Below are 12093 nucleotides of genomic sequence, written 5' to 3' on the forward strand. Positions count from 1 at the left end.
GAGCAGAGAGCAATACTTCCAATGGATGCGTTTATTTCACATGGTCTAGCCAACAATCAGGCAATGACCATAAATCAGGTATATCTCCAAAAACCAGGAAACAAATTAAGCAGGAGAAAAACAACTTCACCACTGACAGTAGGAATAAGCCTGTACAAAAGCAGGCGGGCCACCAACAGATGACAACAATCAAGACGAAACCAACAGAAAAGAAAAAAGGGATCGGTGGCGGCTAGTAGCGCCGCCCGAACAGGGAGAGGAGCCACCTTCGGTGGAAGTCGTGACAGTGAAACCCCACCCCCCGCGGCTCGACCTGACACCGGGCGAGGCGCAGGGCGATCCGGATGGAGGCAGTGGAATAGCAGTGATGGATCCAAGATGTCCTCCACCGGTACCCAGCACCTCTCCTCCGGACCGTACCCCTCCCAGTCCGTGAGGTACTGCAGGTCCCTTACCCGGCGTCTGGAGTCCAGGATGGAACGTACCTTGGGTAAACAGGGCCTCCGCAGTCTGCAGGGCCTTAGGGAGACTGGGCAACTGGAGGACTTCGAAAACAGATCCACAAGGACCAGGATCGCGGTGTTTCCCTGAGACGGGGGAAGGTCGGTGAGGAAGTCCACCGACAGATGTGACCAAGGCCGTTGGGGAACGGGGAGGGGCTGTATGAGAGGTGTACCTCTGCCCCCTAGGCAGGTGTCTAGGAGCCTTACTCTGAGCACACACCGAACAGGAGGAGACAATAAATCGCACGTCCCTAGCTAAAGTGGGCCACCAGTACCTCCCCGTAAGACCACGCACCGTCCTCTCTATTCCCGGATGACCCGAGGAGGGTAGCGTGTGGGACCACCGGATCAATTTGTCACGAACACCAAGCGGCACGTACTTCCAGCCCGCTGGACACTATGGTGGCGTGAGTTCTAACCGTGACGCCCGCTCGATGCCCGCGTACACCTTTCATACCACCGGTGCCAGCAGACATGAGGCCGTAAGTATGGGAGTAGGATCGATGGGCTGCTCCTCGGTATCATAGAGATGGGACAGTGCGTCGGCCTTAGTGTTAGGGGAACCTGGTCTATAAGAGATGGTGAAACGAAATCTGGTGAAAAACATGGCCCACCTTGCCTAGCAAGGATTCAGTCTCCTCGCTGCCCGGATGTACTCCAGATTACGGTGGTCAGTCCAGATGAGAAAAGGGTGTTTAGCCCCCTCAAGCCAACGTCTCCACACCTTCAGAGCTTTTACCACAGCCAGCAACTCCCGGTCCCCCCACGTCAAAGTTTCGCTCCGGAACGACGCTTCGGTGGCGTGCCGAGCGCAGTGACAGCACGGCTCCAACCCCAGCCTCGGACGCGTCCACCTCCACCATGAATGCCAAAGGTCCGGATGAGCCAATACGGGAGTATTGGAATCGACTAGCGCCTTATGCTGGGAAGAGGGGAAAAACTCAGGAAAAGAGATTAGTACAAACATATGACCAACAGGGAGCTCTGGGTGAGTCTGGTGCTGACTCACCTGGGGTGTCCGAGCAGTGCTCTGCCTGCCCTCTCGACTCCCAGACGAGCTCCTCCAGCACCGGTCGGCAGTGTGCCCTCTCCGACCACAACGGGTGCTGGAGGAGGCCTCCTCCTCCATTCACCCTAGATGCAGCACCCCCTAACTACATGGGTGTTGGAGCGGGAGTGCTGGGGGGGTGGAACAAACAGAACCCTCTCTGGACGCCCGCGAGCAGCTAGCAGGTTGTCCAGCCGGATTGACATGTCGATTAGTTTGTCTAGTGTGAGGGTGGTGTCCCGACAAGCTAGCTCCCTGCGGACGTCCTCCTGGAGGCTACACCGGTAGTGGTCCATCAGGGCCCTGTCGTTCCACCCCGCTCCAGCGGCCAGGGTCACCCAGGGTAATGGTCCCTCGCTGAGTCTGGACCCTCCCAGACCGCGTTGGCCCACTCCAGGCCTCTGCCTGTCAGGCAGGAGACGAGGACGCTCACACTCTCCTCTCCCAAGGGAGTCGGGCGAACGGTAGCCAGGTAAAGCTCGAACGGTAGCCAGGTAAAGCTCTAGCTGGAGCAAGAACCCCTTGCACCCGGCAGCCGTTCCATCGTACTCCCTCTGGAGCGCGAGCCGAAGAGCGCTGGGTCCAGACGCCGCCGGAGAAGTTGGTAGTGCAGGCTGAAGAGGAGCTGGAGACGAAGTAGGGAGGCCGCTCCTCTCCCATCTCTCCATCATTTGATCCATCGCCGTCCCAATCCGGTGTAGGATGGCTGTGTGATGGAGGACACGCTCTTCCATGGATGGGATGGGGGGTGAAGCTGCTCCTGCTTACTCCATGTTCTGGTTCTGGCTTCTGTCACGGAATTCTAGGAGTGGTGGGTGTAGAGTCAGGCGCAGAGAGCAATACTTCCAATGGATGCGTTTATTTCGCTTGGTCTAGCCAAAAATCAGGCAATGACCATAAATCAGGTATGTCTCCAAAAACCAGGAAATAACATACAACAAATTACGCAGGAGAAAAACAACTTCACCACAGACAGTAGGAATAAGCCCGCACAAAAGCAGGCGGGCACTGGAAATTTAAATAGACCATTGATGAACTAAAATAAGCAACAGGTGAAAACAATCAAGACAAAAGCAACAGAAAAGAAAAAGGGATCGATGGCAGCTAGTAGACCGGTGACGACGACCGTTGAGTGTCAGAACAGGGAGAGGAGCCACCTTCGGTGGAAGTCGTGACAGTGGGTTATTGTTTGGGCACAGTTTTGTGATATAATGTGATGACTAGTAACTGTAATGTGTTCCAGGCTATCCTCTGAGCTGACAACTGCCCATGTTGCCATTATGATATAATTTCACCTCAGCAAAACTTGTGTGGTTGCATTGTACGAGTGCACAGGACGAAGAGGACAATAAGGACCAGGGATAGTCTTTCTCCCTGCTGTCTCAATAGGGGATTAGGCTTCTTTGGAACATTGTTTACCTCCTCTATCAGGGTTAGGAACTAGCTGGAGCATTGGCATCTCAAGGGTATAAAGACACTGCACGTCCTTTGTTTGCAGGTATAATGACAGTAACTTTCAGCCATGCGTGTTCTCTTCCCTGGCTAGCCCCTGGTCTGTGACAAGAAAACTAAACAGGAATTCACCCTGAGGGCAATTAAGTATTCCAGCAGATGGATGCAGCCAGTGAGGCCAAAGCAGAGTTTATCATTCTTTCACCCAGAAGATATAGAGGCTCCCCAAAAAGAGAGGAGTGGAAAATGGGCAGATAATTATTCTCTCTCTCTCTCTCTCTCTCTCTCTCTCTCTCTCTCAATAATTTTTTCCTGCGTGAAGAATTTCAATTTCTGCCTGATCAGCTGCCAAATTGAGTGTGCCTCCAGAACAATAGACATAGCCAGCAGGTATAAGTAACATTTATCCATCATCATTTGTTCTACTCGGCGACTGGAGCAAAGATACCATCACATTCACTGTCAGTTAGAGCTGAAGTGGGCTAAGGATGAGGGAGTCTATTACGCTTAATGGATCAATGCAACAATTGGTCTTCTTGTATGTGTAAGTCATTAAATGGTCCGGGTGTTTCAGAGGTTTAGCTTCAGTCTTTTATCTCTGGCTGTTTCTGTTTTAGTAAGGTCTAATTGATTATTTCTGTCTGATTGTTTGTAGCAGTGAAAGGCAAGTGATTCATCTCAACAATCCTGCTCCATACATCTCTCTGTAAATGATTAAGTGAAACTAAATTGTAGTTGTGTACCTTGTTGGAACTCTTTTACCTGGAAAATAAATAACTCATAAAGGGAAACGTGTTTCCTCTAATGATGGATGTGATTACTTTTCTTCCCCTCATACTGGAAACCTTAATCTTCCTCCTCAAACCCTTCCCTCTGGGTTCCCTTGGAGCAAACGGTGTGATAAGAACCAAAACACACACAACTGAGCCTTCTCTCGACCAGCCATCCTCTCTCAGGTCAAGTTCCATCCCCTCCTTGCATCAGTTGATGTATCATAATGCAAACCAAGTCACGTAGGGTGGCTTTCTTACCAGATTATAAAAACAACCTACAGGAAGGTTTCTGGATTCAATTAAACCTGTCTTACAGAGCAATGTTTCTATTTGTTTATGAAAGGCTTTGGTGTGAGCAGAAAATACGTAAATGTGATTATAGTAAATGCCTCTGTGATCCATAACTTTGATTACCTCTGAGACTAGGCTGACTGTGAGACTTTGCTCCTGAATTTAGTTTATTTGAATTTTCTTCATTAAATCTTAGCCGTTAACATACCTAAGTTTCAGTATTCTTTAGATTGATCAATCACAGACAAAGTTTTTTTGTGACCAATCTGCCTCAACAGTACTGCATTCTGTGAAAAGTACAGGTAGGCCTACAAAATGGCTCCCGAGTGGTGCAGCGGTCTAAGGCACTGCATCTTAGCGCTAGAGCTGTCACTACAGACCCTGGTTCGATCCTGGTGTGTAGCACAACCGGCCATGATTGGGAGTCCCATAGGGTGTCGCATAATTGGCCCAGCGTTGTCCGGGTTAGGGTTTGGCTGGGGTAGGCCGTCATTGTAAATAAAAATGTGTTCTTAACTGATTTACCTAGTTAAATAAAGGTTCAATTAAAAAATATAGTTTAAAAAGAGGTGATTGGAAGAGAAACAACAATCCATTATAACAAATATAAATATTCCAACAAACAAAGCACAAGGTCTGCATTACTAGGTGGCCTGTCTTAGAGGAGGGAAATTATAAACAATTCAAGATACTCAAGAATAAGTTCTCAAATGAATGAATGGCTTTCAATTATAGACTTATTTTTGTTCTGTATCCAGGACAAAAAGTAAGGTGTACATTTGAATATGCTTTGATTTGTTGCATAATTGCAGGATACAATGTATGTATCCTGTATATTTGTGTCAAGCAAGCCAATAATATTATACAATTAAATTTAAAAAGATATAACAAACAAATGGATTGAAGGTTGAAATAGTATCAGAGAAAGAAACAAATAGTATAATCCTTGCAACAACAAAAAAATCCTTCTGCAAAAGTGTATCCCGTGCTTCTTACACCACCTGTCGAAAGCACTGGAAAATAGAAGTTGGTGGGAATCCCTCTGTACTGAGACGCTCGCGCTTCAGTTCTCCTGTAGGCTACACTGTGAAGGATGAATTGCTTTCCTCTCCAATGCAATGTATTTTACTCTAGGACTCGCTTCTTTCCAAAAGTCAATGAAGACGGATATGGCTCTACAACTAACATGTGGTTTGATTTAAGTTTTTAATGGTCGAGAATATACTTGAGATATTTCACCAAAAGAGCTTGAAACGTGCACATTTAAAGAGATGATGGCATCAATAGGGGAGTTCGATCCGCTGAACAACATCGTTCCTGCAACTAAAATTGAAGTAACCGTGTCATGCAGGTAAGGTCATGAATGTATGATACAATGTTAAATGGCGTGATTAGATCTTCTATAAGTGAAACATATTGTATTGAAAGTATGCAGATGGGACCCTTATGTGTGCTAATATAATATTTCAATTATTTAAAGCACATGTTCTGTATTCATATGAAATTAGTGTGCACACCAAGTTAAATATGTATCTTAATTTAGGCAACATTCGTATTGTTTTAGAATACCAAGCATAGAGTAGAAATATGATAAAACCATTGTTTCACCTCATGCATGGATTCTCATTCACCTCCTTCCTGATACACCTTCAAAGGTGCGCGGAGACGTGCCTGACCGCAGTGCATCAGCCGGGTGTAGTCAACAGTGCTAATGCATAATTTTCAGGCAATGAGACTGGATAGTGTTGTGGTATGGCTAGCGATTAATCACCTCTCACCTCGCAGGTGTAACCTATGTAGAACCATACCTTCAATAGACCTACCTGTGAACAAACCATTACATGTGTGGAGTATAGTATTCCCACATTGTCCAAGTAATTGTCTTCATGAAAACTTTTGCCACATTATATCTTTCTCGTAATATAGTACTTCATAGAAAGCAGACTCCTCTGCCTCTATGCAGCCCTCAGTATCAAATGTGCCTGTTGTTGCCCCCTCGACATCCTTTTCACGGTCAAATGTTTTATCCCGTCAGTTGCCAGTGAGCGTACATGTGATTAAAAAACCCTGGCACTGTACATAACCTGTAAAATCGGTTGATTAATTGACACAGCAATCAATTTAGAAATATTTTCATACAATGGCAGGTCCAATATGATCTACACAGTCAGGCCCTAACCTTTTTATATTCATACAATGGCAGGCCCTAACCCCCCCCCCTTGCTGGATTTATGGCAGAGCTGCTAATTGGTTGATTTTCCATGAAAACATGTGGAGCCTAAAAAAAGAATAGAATTTGAATTTTAACAAAGTCCAAAACAAACATTTAGCTGTTAGTTAGGCAAGTTCTTGTATTTTGAGGCTTAAAATCAAAGCCAGTACATTTTGTGGTTGGAATTGCAGTATGCATATAATTTGAGAATTTAGAGTGAGCTAGCAAATTTTGACAGATTGGTTTCATCTAGACAAACAAAATAAGGTTGCTTAGCAACCGGATACCAACGAGTTCTGTGGAGGAAAAAAAAGTGAGCAATTGCTGATAACATTCATGCTGAGGGCTGGGCCTGTATACAGTACAGGACAGTATGCTAAAGCTCAGGAACAAATGGAATAACTTTTTTGGGGAGAAAATATTGAAATTTTCTGCTGTCTGCGTCACAGCCATTCCAGTGTTTTCCATAGAAGTATGTGTTTGTTTTCAGACGCATGTTATTTCCAGGAAAGGTCATCAGATAATCGCACTGAGACACTGTGAACTGTGACTCATCAACCACAGATACAATTTGTTGTAGCATAACCTACGGTATGTACCGTAACCTACAATGCTACTGTACAAAACCAACAGCACTTATGGAGGTTTCACAAGGGATCTGCAATATGACTAAATAATGTGAGTTTATAAGGGCCTCTAATAACACTTTAACAGGTGAAATGTGTGTTCATTAACTTTCAACTAGGGCTACATACAAAAAATAAAAAAAGAGGTAGCAGATTCTGTATTAGCCCTAAAAGCTATTCAAGGGTCCCCTCTCTCCAGAGGATGTTGGTGGGAGGAGGTATAGGTAGATGGGCTCATTGTAATGGCTGGAATGGAACGGTTTTGAAAAACATCAAACATATGGGAACCACGTTTGACTCCACTCCATTCCAGCCGTTACAATGAGCCTGTCCTCCCACTAGCCTCCACTGCTGAGCTCACCTGTAGCTACTCATATCCTACAAGCCAGGTTACATTCCTCATATCTGATACTGACATAGAATGTCATACTAACTGTTTGAAATTAATTTGTCAACTTATTGTGACGTGGAATCTACGTGGAAAATACATTGGATTTGAAAAAAGTCATCAACATAAACTGTTGTTTTGAGGGTGAAAACCACAAGATTATGTCATTATTGTAACCAATGTTCAACAAAGACAAACCTTGTATGTGACAAACTGTGCATTTGGAAAGTATTCAGACCCCTTCTTTTTTTCCACATTTTGTTACGTTACAGCCTTATTCTAAAATCGATTAAATCAAATAAAAAGTAATCATCAATCTACACACAATATCCCATAATTACAAAGCAAAAAAATGTTTTACCTTTTTTTGCAAATGTATTACAATTAAAAACCAGAAAAACCTAATTTACATAAGTATTCAGACCCTTTGCGATGAGACACGAAATTGAGCTCAGGTTCATCCTATTTCCATTGATCGTCTTTGAGATGTTTCTACAACTTGATTGGAGTTAACCTGTGGTAAATTCAACTGATCGGACATGTTTTGGAAAGGCACACCTGTCTATATAAGGTCCCACAGTTGACAGTGTATGTCAAAGCAAAAACCAAGCCATGAGGTCGAAGGAATTGTCTGTAGTGCTCCGAGACAGGATTGTGTCGAGGCACAGATCTGGGGGAAGGGTACCAAAAATGTTTTGCAGCATTGAAGGTCCCAAGAACATAGTGGCCTCCATCATTCTTAACTTCATATGGCTGCAGGGGCAGTATTGAGTAGTTTGGATGAAAAGGTGACCATTGTAAACGGCCAGCTCCTCAGTCTCAGTTGCTAATATATGCATATTATTATTAGTATTGGATAGGAAACGCTTTAAAGTTTCCAAGACTGTCAAAATATTGTCTGTGAGTATAACAGAACTGATGTTGCAGGCGAAACCCTGAGGAAAATCAAAACAGGAAGTGGCTTCTATTTTGAAAACTCCATGTTCCATAGCCTCCCTTTGCTGGATTGAAAGGGATATGAACCAGATTTCTTTCCCTATCACTTCCACTAGGTGTCAACAGTCTTCAGACATAGTTTCAGGCTTTTATTGTGAAAAATGAGCCAGAACGATAACATCGCGTCAAGTGGTTACATGAGTTTTGCTCGCGCAACAGAGGATAGGTATTGCTTTTCCCTCTCCTACTGTGAAAGACATTTGCGGTTGATATATTATCAATTATATATTTTAAAAACAACCTGAGGATTGATTATAAAAAACGTTTGACATGTTTCTGTGGACATTATGGAAACTATTTGGAATTTTCGTCTGCGTTGTCGTGATCGCTCTTTCCTGTGGATTCCTGAACATAACGCGACAAACAAATGGAGGTATTTTGGATATAAAAATAATCTTTATGGAACAAAAGGAACATTTGTTGTGTAACTGGGAGTCTCGTGAGTGAAAACATCCGAAGATCATCATAGGTAAACGATTAATTTGATTGCTTTTCTGATTTTTGTGACCAAGCCTCCTGATGCTAAGTGTACTTAATGTTTTGTTATGCGATCGATAAACTTACACAAACGCTTGGATTGCTTTCGCTGTCAAGCATAATTTCAAAATCTGACACGACAGGTGGATTAACAAAAGGCTACGCTGTGTTTTCCTATATTGCACTTGTGATTTCACGAATATAAATATTTGTAGTAATATTTATTGAATGTGGCGCTGTGCTATTCAGCAGTTGTTGATGACACTTATCCCGATAGGGGGATTGCAGCTATAACAAGTTAAATGGAAGAAGTTTGGAACCATCAAGACTCTTCCTAGAGCTGGCCGCCCTGCCAAACTGAGCAATCGGGGGAGAGGGGCCTTGGTCTGGGAGGTGACCAAGAGCCCGATGTTCACTCTGACAGAGCTTCAGAGTTCCTCTGTGAGAACCTTCCAGAAGGACAACCATCTTTGCAGCACTCCATCAATCAGGCCTTTATGGTAGAGTGGCCAGACAGAATCCATTCCTCAGTAAAAGGCACATGACAGGCCACTTGGAGTTTGCCAAAAGGCCCCTAAAGGACACTCAGAGCATGAGAAACAAGATTCTCTGGTCTGATGAAACCAAGATTGAACTCTTTGGCCTGAATGCCAAGTGTCATGTCTGGAGGAAACCTGGCACCATCCCTACAGTGAAGCATGGTGCTGGCAGCATCATGCTGTGGGTATGTTTTTCAGCGGCAGTGAATGGAAGACTAGTCAGGATTGAGGGAAAGATAAATGGAGAAAAGTACAGAGAGATCCTTGATGAAAAGAGTGCTCAGGACCTCAGACTGGGGTGAATGTTCGCCTTCCAACAGGACAACAACCCTAACGCAGAAGTGGCTTCGGGACTTGAACCCGATCGAACATCTTTGGAGAGACCTGACATTGGCTGTGCAGCGACACTCTCCATCCAATCTGACAGAGCTTGAGAGGATCTGCAGAGAAAAATGTGAGAAACTCCCCAAATACAGGTGTGCCAAGCTTGTAGTGTCATACTCAAGAAGACTCGAGGCTGTAGTCACTGCCAAAGGTGCTTCAACAAAATACTGAATAAAGGGTCTGAATACTTATGTAAATTTGATATCAGTTATTTATTTTTTATAAATCTGCTCAAAAAAAAAAAAAACGTGTTTTTGCTTTGTCATTCTGGGATAATGTGTGTAGATTGATAAGGGGGAAAAATATTTAATCCATTTCAGAATAAGGCTGTAATGTAACAAAATGTGGAAAAGTAAAGGGGTCTGACTATTTTCCGAATGCACTGTATGTTGAATTTGTACCTTTCAAACAACATCAGATCTTTAACGTTATATCCACTATCAGAAAAAAAACAAGAGGCTGGCAGGACCTCCGACTGGAGAGTTGATCTACAACTATTAATTTGTTCTCTCATCACTTAATTTAATAACCAAGCCCAGCCCTGTTTAGCTTTTATATTTGCCATTGACTATTACCAATGGGCTATCAGGAAAATGATTATTGAGAAATCTTGTATTAACTAAATACTGTATATTCACTGTTGCTATTGAAGTCATTCCAAAGGGTAGGTTTAACAGAGCGAATGAAATGTAACCATACTTTATGATTCATATATCATCAATGAGACTATTTAGGCCTGTATAGTATTTGTAACAGTTATTGTTTCAATTTAACCCAATGTTCAACTAGAAATAGACAATACATACAGTGGGGGAAAAAACTATTTAGTCAGCCACCAATTGTGCAAGTTCTCCCACTTAAAAAGATGAGAGAGGCCTGTAATTTTCATCATAGGTACACTTCAACTATGACAGACAAAATGAGAAAAAAAATCCAGAAAATCATATTGTAGGATTATTAATGAATTTATTTGCAAATTATGGTGGAAAATAAGTATTTGGTCACCTACAAACAAGCAAGATTTCTGGCTCTCACAGACCTGTAACTTCTTCTTTAAGAGGCTCCTCTGTCCCCCACTCGTTACCTGTATTAATGGCACCTGTTTGAACTTGTTATCAGTATAAAAGACACCTGTCCACAATCTCAAACAGTCACACTCCAAACTCCACTATGGCCAAGACCAAAGAGCTGTCAAAGGACACAAGAAACAAAATTGTAGACCTGCACCAGGCTGGGAAAACTGAATCTGCAATAGGTAAGCAGCTTGGTTTGAAGAAATCAACTATGGGAGCAATTATTAGGAAATGGAAGACATACAAGACCACTGATAATCTCCCTCGATCTGGGGCTCCACGCAAGATCTCACCCCGTGGGGTCAAAATGATCACAAGAACAGTGAGCAAAAATCCCAGAACCACATGGGGGGACCTAGTGAATGACCTGCAGAGAGCTGGGACCAAAGTAACAAAGCCTACCATCAGTAACACACTACGCCGCCAGGGACTCAAATCCTGCAGTGCCCGACGTGTCCCCCTTCTTAAGCCAGTACATGTCCAGGCCCGTCTGAAGTTTGCTAGAGAGCATTTGGATGATTCAGAAGAAGATTGGGAGAATGTCATATGGTCAGATGTAACCAAAATATTACTTTTTGGTAAAAACTAATCTTGTCGTGTTTGGAGGACAAAGAATGCTGAGTTGCATCCAAAGAACACCATACCTACTGTGAAGCATGGGGGTGGAAACATCATGCTTTGGGGCTGTTTTTCTGCAAAGGGACCAGGACGACTGATCCGTGTAAAGGAAAGAATTAATGGGGCCATGTATCGTGAGATTTTGAGTGAAAACCTCCCTCCATGAGCAAGGGCATTAAAGATTAAACGTGGCTGGGTCTTTCAGCATGACAATGATCCCAAACACACCACCTGGACAACGAAGGAGTGGCTTCGTAAGAAGCATTTCAAGGTCCTGGAGTGGCCTAGCCAGTCTCCAGATCTCAACCCCATAGAAAATCTTTGGAGGGAGTTGAAAGTCCGTGTTGCCCAGCAACAGCCCCAAAACATCACTGCTCTAGATGAGATCTGCATGGAGGAATGGGCCAAAATACCAGCAACAGTGTGTGAAAACCTTGTGAAGACTTACAGAAAACGTTTGACCTCTGTCATTGCCAACAAAGGGTATATAACAAAGTATTGAGATAAACTTTTGTAATTGACCAAATACTTATTTTCCACCATAATTTGCAAATAAATTCATTAAAAATCCTACAATGTGATTTTCTGGATTTTTTTCCCTCATTTTGTCTGTCATAGTTGAAGTGTACCTATGATGAAAATTACAGGCCTCTCTATTTTTAAGTGGGAGAACTTGCACAATTGGTGGCTGACTAAATACTTTTTTGCCCCAC

At 43.6% G+C, this 12093-nt stretch overlaps 1 protein-coding gene across 2 annotated transcripts in view; it reads left to right on the forward strand.

The window, feature by feature from the left end:
* Nucleotides 1–5132: 5132 nt before the first annotated feature.
* cpne5a (copine Va) overlaps nucleotides 5133–12093 on the forward strand; it is a 111812-nt gene continuing 104851 nt past the window's right edge. For both annotated transcript variants that reach the window (XM_021565742.2, XM_021565743.2), the window contains exon 1: nucleotides 5133–5418. In XM_021565742.2, the coding sequence (XP_021421417.1) occupies nucleotides 5339–5418 (80 nt within the window). In that variant the 5' untranslated portion in view covers nucleotides 5133–5338. The remainder of the gene's footprint in view (nucleotides 5419–12093) is intronic.

The sequence above is a fragment of the Oncorhynchus mykiss genome, chromosome 16 (assembly GCF_013265735.2).
Source record: "Oncorhynchus mykiss isolate Arlee chromosome 16, USDA_OmykA_1.1, whole genome shotgun sequence".
Classification (NCBI taxonomy): Eukaryota; Metazoa; Chordata; class Actinopteri; order Salmoniformes; family Salmonidae; genus Oncorhynchus; species Oncorhynchus mykiss.